The following is an 11,566-nucleotide window of genomic DNA, read 5'->3' as shown; positions in this document are numbered from 1 at the left end:
TGTGAACATGTTGGCTTGTTGATACAAAACGGCAGCGACTCTACTTCAAAAGTAAATGATTGGCTTTGAAACACTTTGAAATGGCCCGAGGACATAAAAGGAATGATATAAAGGCAAATGTGTTCATTGTTTTCCCAGAATCACCAGCACAGGGCCTGTTGGTGGATTGTAAGACAGTTTTTTGCTCCTTCATATTGAAATCGTGGAAATGTATACAGATCATTTCAGGATGAGGATTTTTTTCTGGAATTTAACCTAATCAGAATGTACGAATGTAGATTTGTCAGTAGTGAAAATTCTAAAGATTAGAAGTGTTCGATTTCTGCCAGGCAGTTAGTCCAACTACCTCCTGTGGAATAGCCACTAGGTTGTTCTAACCAGTTTTACTCAAGGCGGGAAGCAGCAGTGTTGAGCGCCTGGAATTGGCACTGGACACCGCACTCCGGGAGCATCCTGGTGGCTCCGCCCACTCACCTGTCCATCATCGCACACCCTCCGGGCCTGCCAATCCGCTGCTCCGAAGGCGTGAGCGCCCCCCTCTACCCCCCGCCCACCGGGGTGCCAATCATTTGTCTTCGCTCCGCCCACGTACCCGTCCATCACCGCCACTTGCTTGGGCTCCGAAAATCGGCCGTGGCCCCGCCCCTCGGGCAGTCAATCGTCTTCGCCCCGACCCTTCGGTGAGCAATCGTGTCATCCCGCTCGGCCCCTCGAGCTATCAATCACTCTGCCCCCGCCCCCGAGGCTGTCAATCACCATGTCCCGCCCCATCGAGCTGTCAATCATGGCCGCCGCCCCGCCCCTCGGCCAGCCAATCACCCTGCCGCCCGCCCCTCTATCTGTCAATCATGGCCGCCGCCCCGCCCCTCTGCACCGTCGGACCGAGGGGGAGGGAGAGGCAGTCAGTCCCGGTGGATGATCAGTGTTGAGCCCCGTTGGTGGGAGACGGTTTCGCGCGATTGAAGCTTTATTGCGTGAGCCGGCTCGGCCCAGCGGGGGGAGCCCGGTTGCGGCCGGCGGATCGGGGCGGGTGAGCGGGCAGGCAGCCTGCGCGGCCCCTGCTGCCAGGTGAGCCGGTGTCGGTGAGAGTGCGGTCCCCACCCCACCCCACCACCCCCAGGTCGGGGTGCAGCATGCCCGCGGCGGGCCCCCCAGCCCAGCCCGCATCATGAGGAGCGCAGCGCTGCTGCTGGCTCTGCAATGGCTGTGGAGCGCGGCGCTGGCGGCGGCGGCGGCGAGACCCGAGCTCGAGTCGACAGCCGCGGCGGCGGAGACAGTGGCGGAGATCGAGGTGGTTCAGTATCGGCCCAGTCAGAACGGTGTGGTGGCCAACAACAGCACCCTCCGCCTTCACGGGCACTTCGCCGGAGCGGGCATGAGAGTGGCAGCTGAGGGCAAACTGCTGCAGGTAAGCGGGAGACAGCACTTGGTGGAAACTGGGAAAGTGGTGCAGTTAAGGGAAGCTAGTTCTTCAGTAGAGTGAATGAAGGCTGAAACAGGACGATCTCATGAGAAAATAATAAAAGTCAGATGCCACTCACGATGTGCAAAGACAGTACCTGAGATGAAATAAATCAGTGCTGAGCAAATGCTATATATCTCTGCTGAGACCTCTGATGTTTGAGAAATATCTACCGAGTGTTTCCACTTACAAAAACCATATGATGTGTTAAAAGGGGAATTGAAGTCCTTCGGAGAAGTACCTCGGAATAGTAAATCTTTTGAGATTGTGTTGATGTACACTTTTAATGTCAAGCTTTTTATAGTCAATGTGCTGGTCATCAAAAACCCGTCAGACTGCAACCAGGGAGCTGCTGGTTTTAAGATAACACTCTAAATGCTTGGTATTACTGCAGAGCTTGCACATTTGGACAATTGCAATATTGTAAGACAGACAAGGGAAAGTTATCATTTTCTAACCAACATGTACTGATCAGTAGAAAACAGTTTAATAAGTTTATTAAATACTCCGATGGGGGAGGGGGTGGAAACTACCATGTGCAGAGTGGTATTCTTTGCTTGGGTTGTACTGACCAAGAAGTCTGGAGAATCTTGCATTACCATTGGCTGATAGGTAAATCTACCTGGTGTAACTGATTTACGACTTTCAGTTTAAAACAATTCGGGGAGATTTTCATTGCCTACATCTGGAGTACCCTTTAACAAATACTGAAATCTGAAACAATATAAGAAGTGAAGATCTGCAGGGCTCTATTTCTGCCCACTCAGCCTCGCAGACGAAGAAAATACCAAGTTTGATCTCCGCTAGAATGACATTCTAGTTAGCTAATTTCAGCCAGCATGATGCTTGAAGTCACTGGCAGAAGAGAAGGAAAGTCGGTTGGAGTCAATATTCTTTGACCCCTGTTGAAAAATGTATCTGTGACCAATGATGAGGACAAGATTCTGCTTGACTGGTGTTATGTGGGTCAGTAGCTTGTCAACACACAGCTTCCTCTTGCCCGAATCATGCCTGGGACTGGAGATTGCTGGCATGATGAAACTACCCAAAAAGAATTCAGTGCCTTTAGGGGCAGAGGGGTGAAATTTGTCTTTTAAAAAATATAATCACTGTATAGAATTGAGAACAGTACCCCCTGGGTTTGAGTACTGTGTAGAGTTTTGGTCTCTGAACCTCATGAAGAAGAGGGGGAAGCAACAAAAAAAATCTAAGATGATTTCTGGAATGAGGTGATGGCTAATTTGGGAGAGATTGAGTCATCTGAATCTATAATCCTGGAGTTTGGGAAAAAAAAGAATGATCTCATTGAAGCATATAAAATGTAGGTACATACTGGGAGAATGTTTTCTCTGGCTGAGGATCTAAGACTCGAAAGGATGATTTATCAATCAATTTCTTGGGAAATGTGTCTACTGTTGATGAAGTAAATGGTTTGTAAACTTGTCGTATTCTGTAAGTTTACGTAACGGCCAAGTGTGGTGAGCTAGCATTGTGTCATTTTCTAAACCTTTGATCTAACTTGGACCAACTATGCCTGATCTTGTTGAACATTGAAATTGCTGTATGGAATGAAGTGAAACAACTTTAAACAGGGTCCCTACAGTTTCTCTGATACTAAATTCTGCACATTTGTTCCATGGAATTATTTTGTTCGCCGGATGATTATTTCGAAGATGTGCTTGAAGATAAATGTTGCTTTTTGAGTCCAGCATGTTTGATTGGTGATGCTGTTGGTAATCCTGTTCTAACTAAACTTGATTAATATGATCTAACTTTATCAGGTTCTTTTTTATTCTATCTTTTCCTGGTGTTGAGAGTGCAGGTGATGGCAGCCACTCCGGAGAGTTCATAATATGTGAACAGTGACTCGCAATAGGTAAATAGCCTTCTCACCCTAGTGAGCGTGAAGAATAACATAAGCACACGCTATCTTTTACTTAGAACTAGTGCACTATCCAGTAGGAGTCACTAGATAACAATCGACAGCAGGAACCCTGCTTGATTTTATCCCCCCAACCTTTGGTCTATTACGCCATCACTACCCCAATTGGGATCATCTTACTCAGCACAGAACAAGAAATAAGTCTGAATACTTTGTGCAGTTGAGTTACCATGACGAATCTTGCATAAACCAACAAGATGTTGGTTATTATAATTGAATAGCTTCAGATCGTTTAGTTATATACAAAGTTTTGAGTTAGAAATTATGGAAGAGTAATTGTTCGTCAGAACACACCTGTTTTGGTTGGAAAGTGAGGAGCTAAGTTAATTTGCTTACTGTGCTGTAAAGTCATACTATTAAACACTGGTGCATTGTGTGTTTAGCATCATGGTGTGTGTTGTAAGAAGTAAATTGACAGTCTGTGGATAGGGCGCTTTGAGATGGGCTCCACCACCTGCAGTAGAGATATCAAGCAAATTGTTATACTCCACAAACTTCGATTGTTACTAACTAGGAATGTGTCAGTGCATCAAACACAAGATTTCAGCTAGATGTACAGTGGAGACCACGGTGGCATCAGGGTTTAGCACTGCTGCCTCATTATGCCAGGGACCTGGGTTTGATTCCGGTCTTGGGTGACTGTGTGGAGTTTGCACGTTTTCCTTGTGTCTGAGTGCGTTTCCTCCGGGTGCTCCAATTTCCTCCCACCGTCCAAAGGGTTAGGTGGATTGGCCATGCTAAATTGCCCCTTAGTGTCCAGGGATGTGCTGGTTAGGCTACAGCGATAGGTGAGTAGGACAGTGAGCTCTTTTGGAGGGTCAGGGCAGACTCAATGGGCTGTTACGGCCTCCTTCTGCACGGTAGGGATTCTATGACCAGAATGTAAAAAAGAGCGAGTGTAGGCTATTAATCCTCTTGAGCCGACTCTACCATTCAGTAACATCATGGTTGAGTTTCTACCTGCAGTTTCTGCACCATTCCCGTATCCCTTGATTACCTTCTTGTCAAAGACCTATCCATCCATTACTTGCATTTACTCAACAACTGAGCTTTTCCACAGCTTTCTGGTATGGAGAATTCCAAAAGTTTGCATGTAGGTTGTAAATGGTCAACTCCTTATTCTGATACTGTGACTTCTCAACTCCTTAGCTTGGCTGAATATCCTCCCAGTATATTCCCGAATTTTATTTATTTTTAAATAAATTTAGAATGTCCAATTATTTATTTTTCCAATTAAGGGGTGATTTATCGTGGCCAATTCTGAACAGGCGCCGGAATGTGGCGACTAGGGGCTTTTCACAGTAACTTCATTGAAGCCTACTCGTGACAATAAGTGATTTTCATTCACCTACTCTGCACATCTTTTTGGGTTTTGGGGGTGAGATCCATGCAGACACGGGGAGAATGTGCAAACCCCACACGAATAGTGACCCAAGGCTGGGATCTAACCTGGGTCCTCAGTGCCGTGAGGCAGCAGTGCTAACCATTGTGCCACCGTGCCACCCATCCTCCTGAATGTCATATCTTTCAATGAGATGCCTTTTCTTTCTAATCTCTTGGGAATATAGACCCAGTCCACACAGTCGCTGCCAATAGAACTTTCTAATCATTCCAGAAATTAGGTTAGTAAACCTATGTTGCACTCCCTCGAGTGCAAGTATATCTTCCCTGAGTTTAGAAGACCAAAACTATAAACAGGGCTTAAGGCTCAACATGATTACAGTAAAACGACGATACTCTTTTGCTCCAATCTCTTTGTAATAAAGGTAAAATATAATTTATTTTCCCTAATTGCTTCTTGTTCCTACTTGTTAACCTTCTGTAATTCACATACAAGGACATTCAAGACCCTCTGAATATCGCCATTTCCCAATCTCTCATCATTAAATAAATCTCTGCTTTTCTTTTATGCCGAAGTGGATAACTGCACATTTCCCTGCATCTGTCACATCCTTGCCCACTCGCCTAACCTGCCTAGATCCTTTTGCAGCAACTTTGCATCCATCTCACAGCTTACTTTACCATTTAGCTTTGTATCATCAGCAAACCTAGATCTGTTACACTTGATTTCTTCATCTAAGTCAGGGGTGGGCAAACTTTTCCGTGCAAGGGCCACATTCAGAAATTCACAATTCACAAAGGGCCGCATAGTATATTAAGTAAAATAATTACTTCACCCGGTTATGATTCTGGGCGCCTCATATAGAACATAGAACAGTACAGCACAGAACAGGCCCTTCGGCCCTCGACGTTGTGCCGAGCAATGATCACCCTACTCAAGTCAACGTATCCACCCTATACCAGTAAGTAACCCAACATCCCCCCCCCCCCATTAACCTTAAAAAATATTTAAAAAATTTTTTTTTTTTTTTTTTTTTTTAATGACTTGGTGGGCCGCATAAAGACCTTTGGCGGGCCGCATGCGGCCCGCGGGCCGTAGTTTGCCCACCCCTGATCTAAGTCATTGATGTAAATTGTAAGATGCCAAGGTCCAGAATTGATTCTTGCAGTACTGCACTTGCTAAAGCCCTCAAATGACCTGCTTATTCCTACTTTAAATTTTCTGTCTGTTAATCAATGCAGATTCACTACCTCCAATCCCATGTATCCTAATTTGCGGTAATAACCTTGTGCAAGACATATTATCGAAAGCCTTTTGAAAATTCTAAAACACTACGTCCATTAGTTTCTCTTTCTCTGTCTTATTGCTTACGTCATAAAAGCTTAACTGATTTGTCAAACATAAGTCTCTTTTTATGAATCAGTGTTGATTTTGCCCAATTATATCCTCATTTTCAGAATGCTTTGTTACCATGTCCCCACTAATAGGATCCAGCATTTTCCCTGCTGCCCTGATCTCAGGCTGCCTGTTGCCCCTTTTTACTCTCTCCTTTCTTGGAACAGCAGATTTACATTTTCAACCTTCATATCCACAAGGGCTATTCGGGGGTGCTGGGGATTGTGAAAGATGAAAAGCAACGTATGTTTGGTGAAAGATATGGCTAAGTTAACAGTATTGTATCATATCATGGAGCTGCTTGAACATGTCAAAGTTTGAAGGTTGTGTAGTTACTCTGATCTACTGAGACAGCGGTTGCCAATGTCAACTTGGCTCAGTTTGTAGCACGCGGAGTGATTGCAAGTTCTTCACTCCAGGGCATCTGTACACTTCCTAGACAAGCTGTCAATACCATATTATTGCTGGCAGCATGGCGGCGCAGTGGTTAGCACTGCTGCCTCATGACGCCGAGGTCCCAGGTTTGATCCGGCTCTGGGTCACTGTCCGTGTTGAGTTTGCACATTCTCCCCGTGTTTGCATGGGTTTCACCCCCACAACCCAAAGATTGGCCACGCTAAATTATCCCTTAATTGGAAAAAAATGAATTGGGTATTCTAAATTTATTTAAAAAACGTATTATTGGAGGTGTACTGTAGTTCAATGAAAACACCACATTGTGAGTGGAATGTACCACATGGCACCATTTAAATATGAGGAAATAATTTTGATTGATCTCCCAACTTTCTTCCCTTGGCTATCATTACCAAATGTATTAACTGGTCATTTCAATTCATTTCCCATTTACGAGACCACTTGCCTACTTCACAAGTAATTTGTTGGACGTGACAGCACCTTGAGATATCCTGAGGAGGCTCCTAAAACACATTAAGGTTCTTAAAAACCTAAAAGACTGTTTTCTGCCATCACTTTTAGACTGACTGCTGCTGTGCTTAGTTCTCCCACGTATAACCTGAGTTTGACTTGTATCTTATCCTTGGGTCGGACACTGGCACTTGAGTTCAAATCCAGCCTGAACTGATGGAAATCTGCTCAACGTGAAGTCTTTTATTCACCGAGTTCAAGCAGTTTCAATCTAGTTGCTGCAGTGCAAAACTGACCCCAATTCAGCACTTGATTGCCCAGCTCGCTGAGAGGTTGAAGGATAGCTGGAGTGGGAAATAGAGATTGTCGGGGAAGCAGGGATATTATCTTGTTAGGGTACTTTCACATTGGATCTGATTGTTCTGAACTTTATCTGGGTGTGCCTGATGTGGATGCTAAATCCCTAAAGTGGTTAGAGTTCTTCACTCTGATAAATTAGTTGTACTTGTCCTGGATTTGTTTCACACACTGGAAAGCTGCACATGTGAAATATTGCTGAAGTAGGCAGTGTGGACCAATTAATGCCCAAGGGCTTGTACTGTTCAGATGACGAGGATTGAATGCTTGGCACCATGCATACAGATGAAGCTACTAAAATTGTAACTTGTTGAAGCAGTGTGATAAATTGATGTTAGATTCTTGCACAAGCCTGCGCATGATGGTAGATCTTCTCTCCTGTTGTACTGTTGCTACCTCCACAGAATGCGCTGTACAGTTGCAGTATGAAATCTTGAATTGCCTAGGGGAATGTTGATTTTTGGCTTACTGTCCCGAGTGCAGGATTCTTTCAACCTCTTCCTTTGCATCAAAATCAGTAAAGCAGGAGCCACAACTCCTGTACTCATTGTGTTGGCTTATATCTCGGGGGAAACGAGGGAAAAAAGGTCATCTAGATTTATAACTGCAGTTCTTTTAAAATTTTTGTGCTGGAATGTGGACATTCATGTGTTTGGGTATTGTACCAGCACAACATGCACTCCACATGGGCATGGTCCTCTCTGCCAGCAGCCTGACACTTATTTTCCTTAATTTCTTCCTGTCTCTGGTATATTAATGATGGCATTACTATGTCAACGTTTTCAGTGATTGTTGATGCAAATAGCATGCACGGTAAAAGCTTAAAAATCAAATTTACTGACAAAATGATCCCAAAAAAAGGTGCAAAAGTTCCTTGCCCTCCTCAATCTTCCCTCACGATGAGCTGGATTAATAATCTGTCTTGGTGTGTATTATAAAGGCACTTTCAATGAACTGCAAATGCCCATGTTATGGTATTTTTAAACCCTAATTATATAGATACATTTATTAAATGCTGCTGGTAAATTTCTTCAGTTGCTTTCGTGGTGATTTTCTCCAGGATGAGGAAAGGCAGTGAAGGTACATTTGGTGGAGGTAGCAAGTAATATGAAACAGGTAGTTAATATTATTAGGCGATGAGATCAGTGGCAGTGAGTTGCATCAGCAGGTCAAAGGGTTGGTGCGTGCCGTTTGAGAGGATGGGTTGGAAGGGATTATGTATTAGGCCAGTAGAAACTTGGTAAGGTTGATGCAATGTTGATGCAATTGTAGACCCGGCTGCTGGGAGGTTGATGCTGTTTGTATATCCGGCTGGGTGAAGGTTGGTGCAGCTTGTATATCTGACTGCTGGGAGGGTGGTGTGGCTTGTATTTCTGGCTGTGTGGAGAGGTTGGTGTGACTTGTGTATCCGGCTGGGTGGAGAGGTTGGTGTTGCTTGGATATTTGGCTGGGTGCAGGTTGGTGCAACCTGTACATCTGGCTGTTGGGAGGTTGGCGTGGCTTGTATATCTGACTTGGTGGAGATTGGTGTGACTTGTATATCTGGCTGGGTGAAGGTTGGTGCGACTTGTACGTTTGGCTGTTGGGAGGTTGGTGCGGCTTGTATATCTGGCTGGGTGGAGAGGTTGGTGTTGCTTGGATATCTGACTGGGTGCAGGTTGGTGCAACCTGTACATCTGGCTGTTGGGAGGTTGGCGGGGCTTGTATATCTGACTTGGTGGAGGTTGGTGTGACTTGTCTATCTGGCTGGGTGGAGGTTGGTGTGACTTGTATATCTGGCTGGGTGGAGAGGTTGGTGTGATTTGTGTATCTAGCTGGGTGGAGAGGTTGGTGTGACTTGTGTATCCGGCTGGGTGGAGAGGTTGGTGTGACTTGTGTATCCGGCTGGGTGGAGAGGTTGGTGTTGCTTGTATATCTGGCTGGATGGAGGTTGGTGCGACTTGTACGTTTGGCTGGTGGGAGGTTGGTGCGGCTTGTATCTCTGGCTGGCTGGATAGTGATGCGATTTGTATATCCGGCTGGCTGGATAGTGATGCGATTTGTATATCCGGCTGGGTGGAGATTGATGCGACTTGTATATCCGGCTGGATAGAGGTTGGTGCGGCTTGTGTTTCAGCTGGTTGGAGGTTGGTATAGCGTGTGTATCCGGCTGCATGGGGGTTGATGCGGGTTATATATGTGGCTGGGTGGAGGTTGATGCAGCTTATATACCCAGATGGGTTTCGTTTGGGTTGTGTTTTGGGGATTTGGAATTGGCTCAGTGGGAGTTTGACAAGGGTTATGACTTGCCAATAAATAGGAAGTTGTTAAGTCAGTGGGATGTTGATGAAGGTTGAACATTGGCTGAGTGGAAGGTTGGTGAAGGTTGTCTTGTGGTAAAGTAAAAAATGATTGAGGGTCATATCTGGCCTGTTGGAGTTTGATAAAGATGGTACTGTTAAGGAGAGGTGATGGCACTTTAGTTTTTGGGGTCTGGTGTCCATGCGATTCATACTAATATCAAATGGCCTGTGAGCGAGGGAGGGAGGGAAAGAAAGGAGGACCTGAATAACGGTGTTCCCATAGACTCATCTTTCTTTAAATGCCTATCTTTATCTCTCTTGTGGACCAAGTTTATGAATAAACAGTGATCACAGCTGGTCCGGCAGAGAGAATCGTTTAAGAGTGAAATGCTTCTTGATTTACGATTTTTAAATGCCTCCACAAAATTGTATTTACTGGTACGGTAAATTTCTCTTTGTAGCAGTGCCATCAGTATTCAGTGTACTATCCTGTTTATTACAAGTTTCCAAAGTCCTGCTACCATTGGATTAGCGAATGCTTTTTATGCAGTGTTTGATCTCAATCTATAAGCAATGCTTTTGTTGCTCCTCCCCACCCAGACTTGGTTACGGAGAAATCCCCGTTGATGACATTACCACTTTGATTGCTGGCGACCTCTTTCTCTCAGCTACGACGACAGCATTTGCCTTTGTGTTAGTTGATGCTGAATGTATCTCTGGCGGTGTTGCTAAAACACAAGGAGTTGGTGCTCCAGTTTGCTGCATTTTTACTTAGTCAATGGGTCGTAGTCGGGCTTTACTTTCAATGGCTGTTCAAACAGATCAGGATCAAAACCCTCCTGGATGAATATCTGTAATTCAATTCCGGTGCGATGGGTTAACCCAGGCTGTTTGTAAAAAGAACATTTCTCTCTGAACACTAGAAATCTGTTACTTCAGAGGAATGCATTGGGCAGAGTGAGAGCTATGAAACTGATAGGGATCTGTTGTATTTTTAATTCTTTTTAATCTTCATGGCTGACGAAATGAATACATTAAGTAGATGAAAGGCTGGGTTCTGACTGAGGAGGTGTTTATTGAGTAGAGAATTGAAGCCCAGCCCTAAGTACAGCTAAAACAAGCCAAAAGCAAACATGAGAGATTTGTTTATCTGAGCACTTCAAAGCAGTTTTCTCTCAGATCACCTGATAACCAGTCCTAAAGTCACACTGACTCTAATAAAGATGAAGATAAAGAACTCTTTATCTCTGATCCACATCTTTGGAGCCTTGTATACAGTATGGAGCCTGGTTTGGACAACAGCTAGAAACTCATTAAAAGCGACTAAAAAGAGAAACTAAGGGAGCCCACCTGCGTGTTTCGTGTTCAGTTTTAGCTGTGTGTTGGTCACTCTATCTGCTTGTGGAGGCTGTTTGATCCTGACTGAGTCACCTTAGCTCCAGGTGAGCAGATCATAATACTATAGGAGCACCTCAAAATGGAGCAGAACTCATTGATTCCCCCACCCCATCCCTTTTTGAAAGCATAGACTTACATGTTTTGGTTTCCCATGCACCCAAGTGCTATTCTTTGTGTGTAACCAAATATTAGATGTCAGCAAAGTAAAAATGGCGTAAAGTGGAAAACCATAACAAGCTATTCAACCAGGCTGGGGCATCGCATCTATTTCTGATCCTGTCTTTACCTGGCATCCACATAGGGGTCAGGAGAGGTCATTGGATGTTGACCAGGGACAGGAGTCCTGGCTGAAGTTTTGAGTTTCCAAGTCCAAGGACACTGAAACCAGATTAATGCCACTGTTGAGATCTGCTAACTCGGCACTTGTGAAAGGTGAGAGGCCCTTAGTCTGTGTGCTCAGTGTTAGACTGGACAGTGCGCATTCTCGCTGAGTGAACCAGGACAAGTTCTGAGGTCATGATTCT

At 44.8% G+C, this 11,566-nt stretch overlaps 1 protein-coding gene across 2 annotated transcripts in view; it reads left to right on the top strand.

Annotated features, from left to right (window-relative positions):
• Positions 1-865: 865 nt before the first annotated feature.
• Positions 866-11,566, top strand: part of LOC119974760 (E3 ubiquitin-protein ligase RNF43) — a 204,750-nt gene continuing 194,049 nt past the window's right edge. For both annotated transcript variants that reach the window (XM_038813966.1, XM_038813965.1), the window contains exon 1: positions 866-1,408. In XM_038813966.1, coding sequence (XP_038669894.1) covers positions 1,169-1,408 — 240 coding nt within the window. In that variant the 5' untranslated portion in view covers positions 866-1,168. The remainder of the gene's footprint in view (positions 1,409-11,566) is intronic.

The sequence above is a fragment of the Scyliorhinus canicula genome, chromosome 12 (assembly GCF_902713615.1).
Source record: "Scyliorhinus canicula chromosome 12, sScyCan1.1, whole genome shotgun sequence".
Taxonomy (NCBI): Eukaryota; Metazoa; Chordata; class Chondrichthyes; order Carcharhiniformes; family Scyliorhinidae; genus Scyliorhinus; species Scyliorhinus canicula.
Note: the sequence above shows the minus strand (reverse complement) of the source record. Positions and strands in the feature narration are given on the sequence as shown.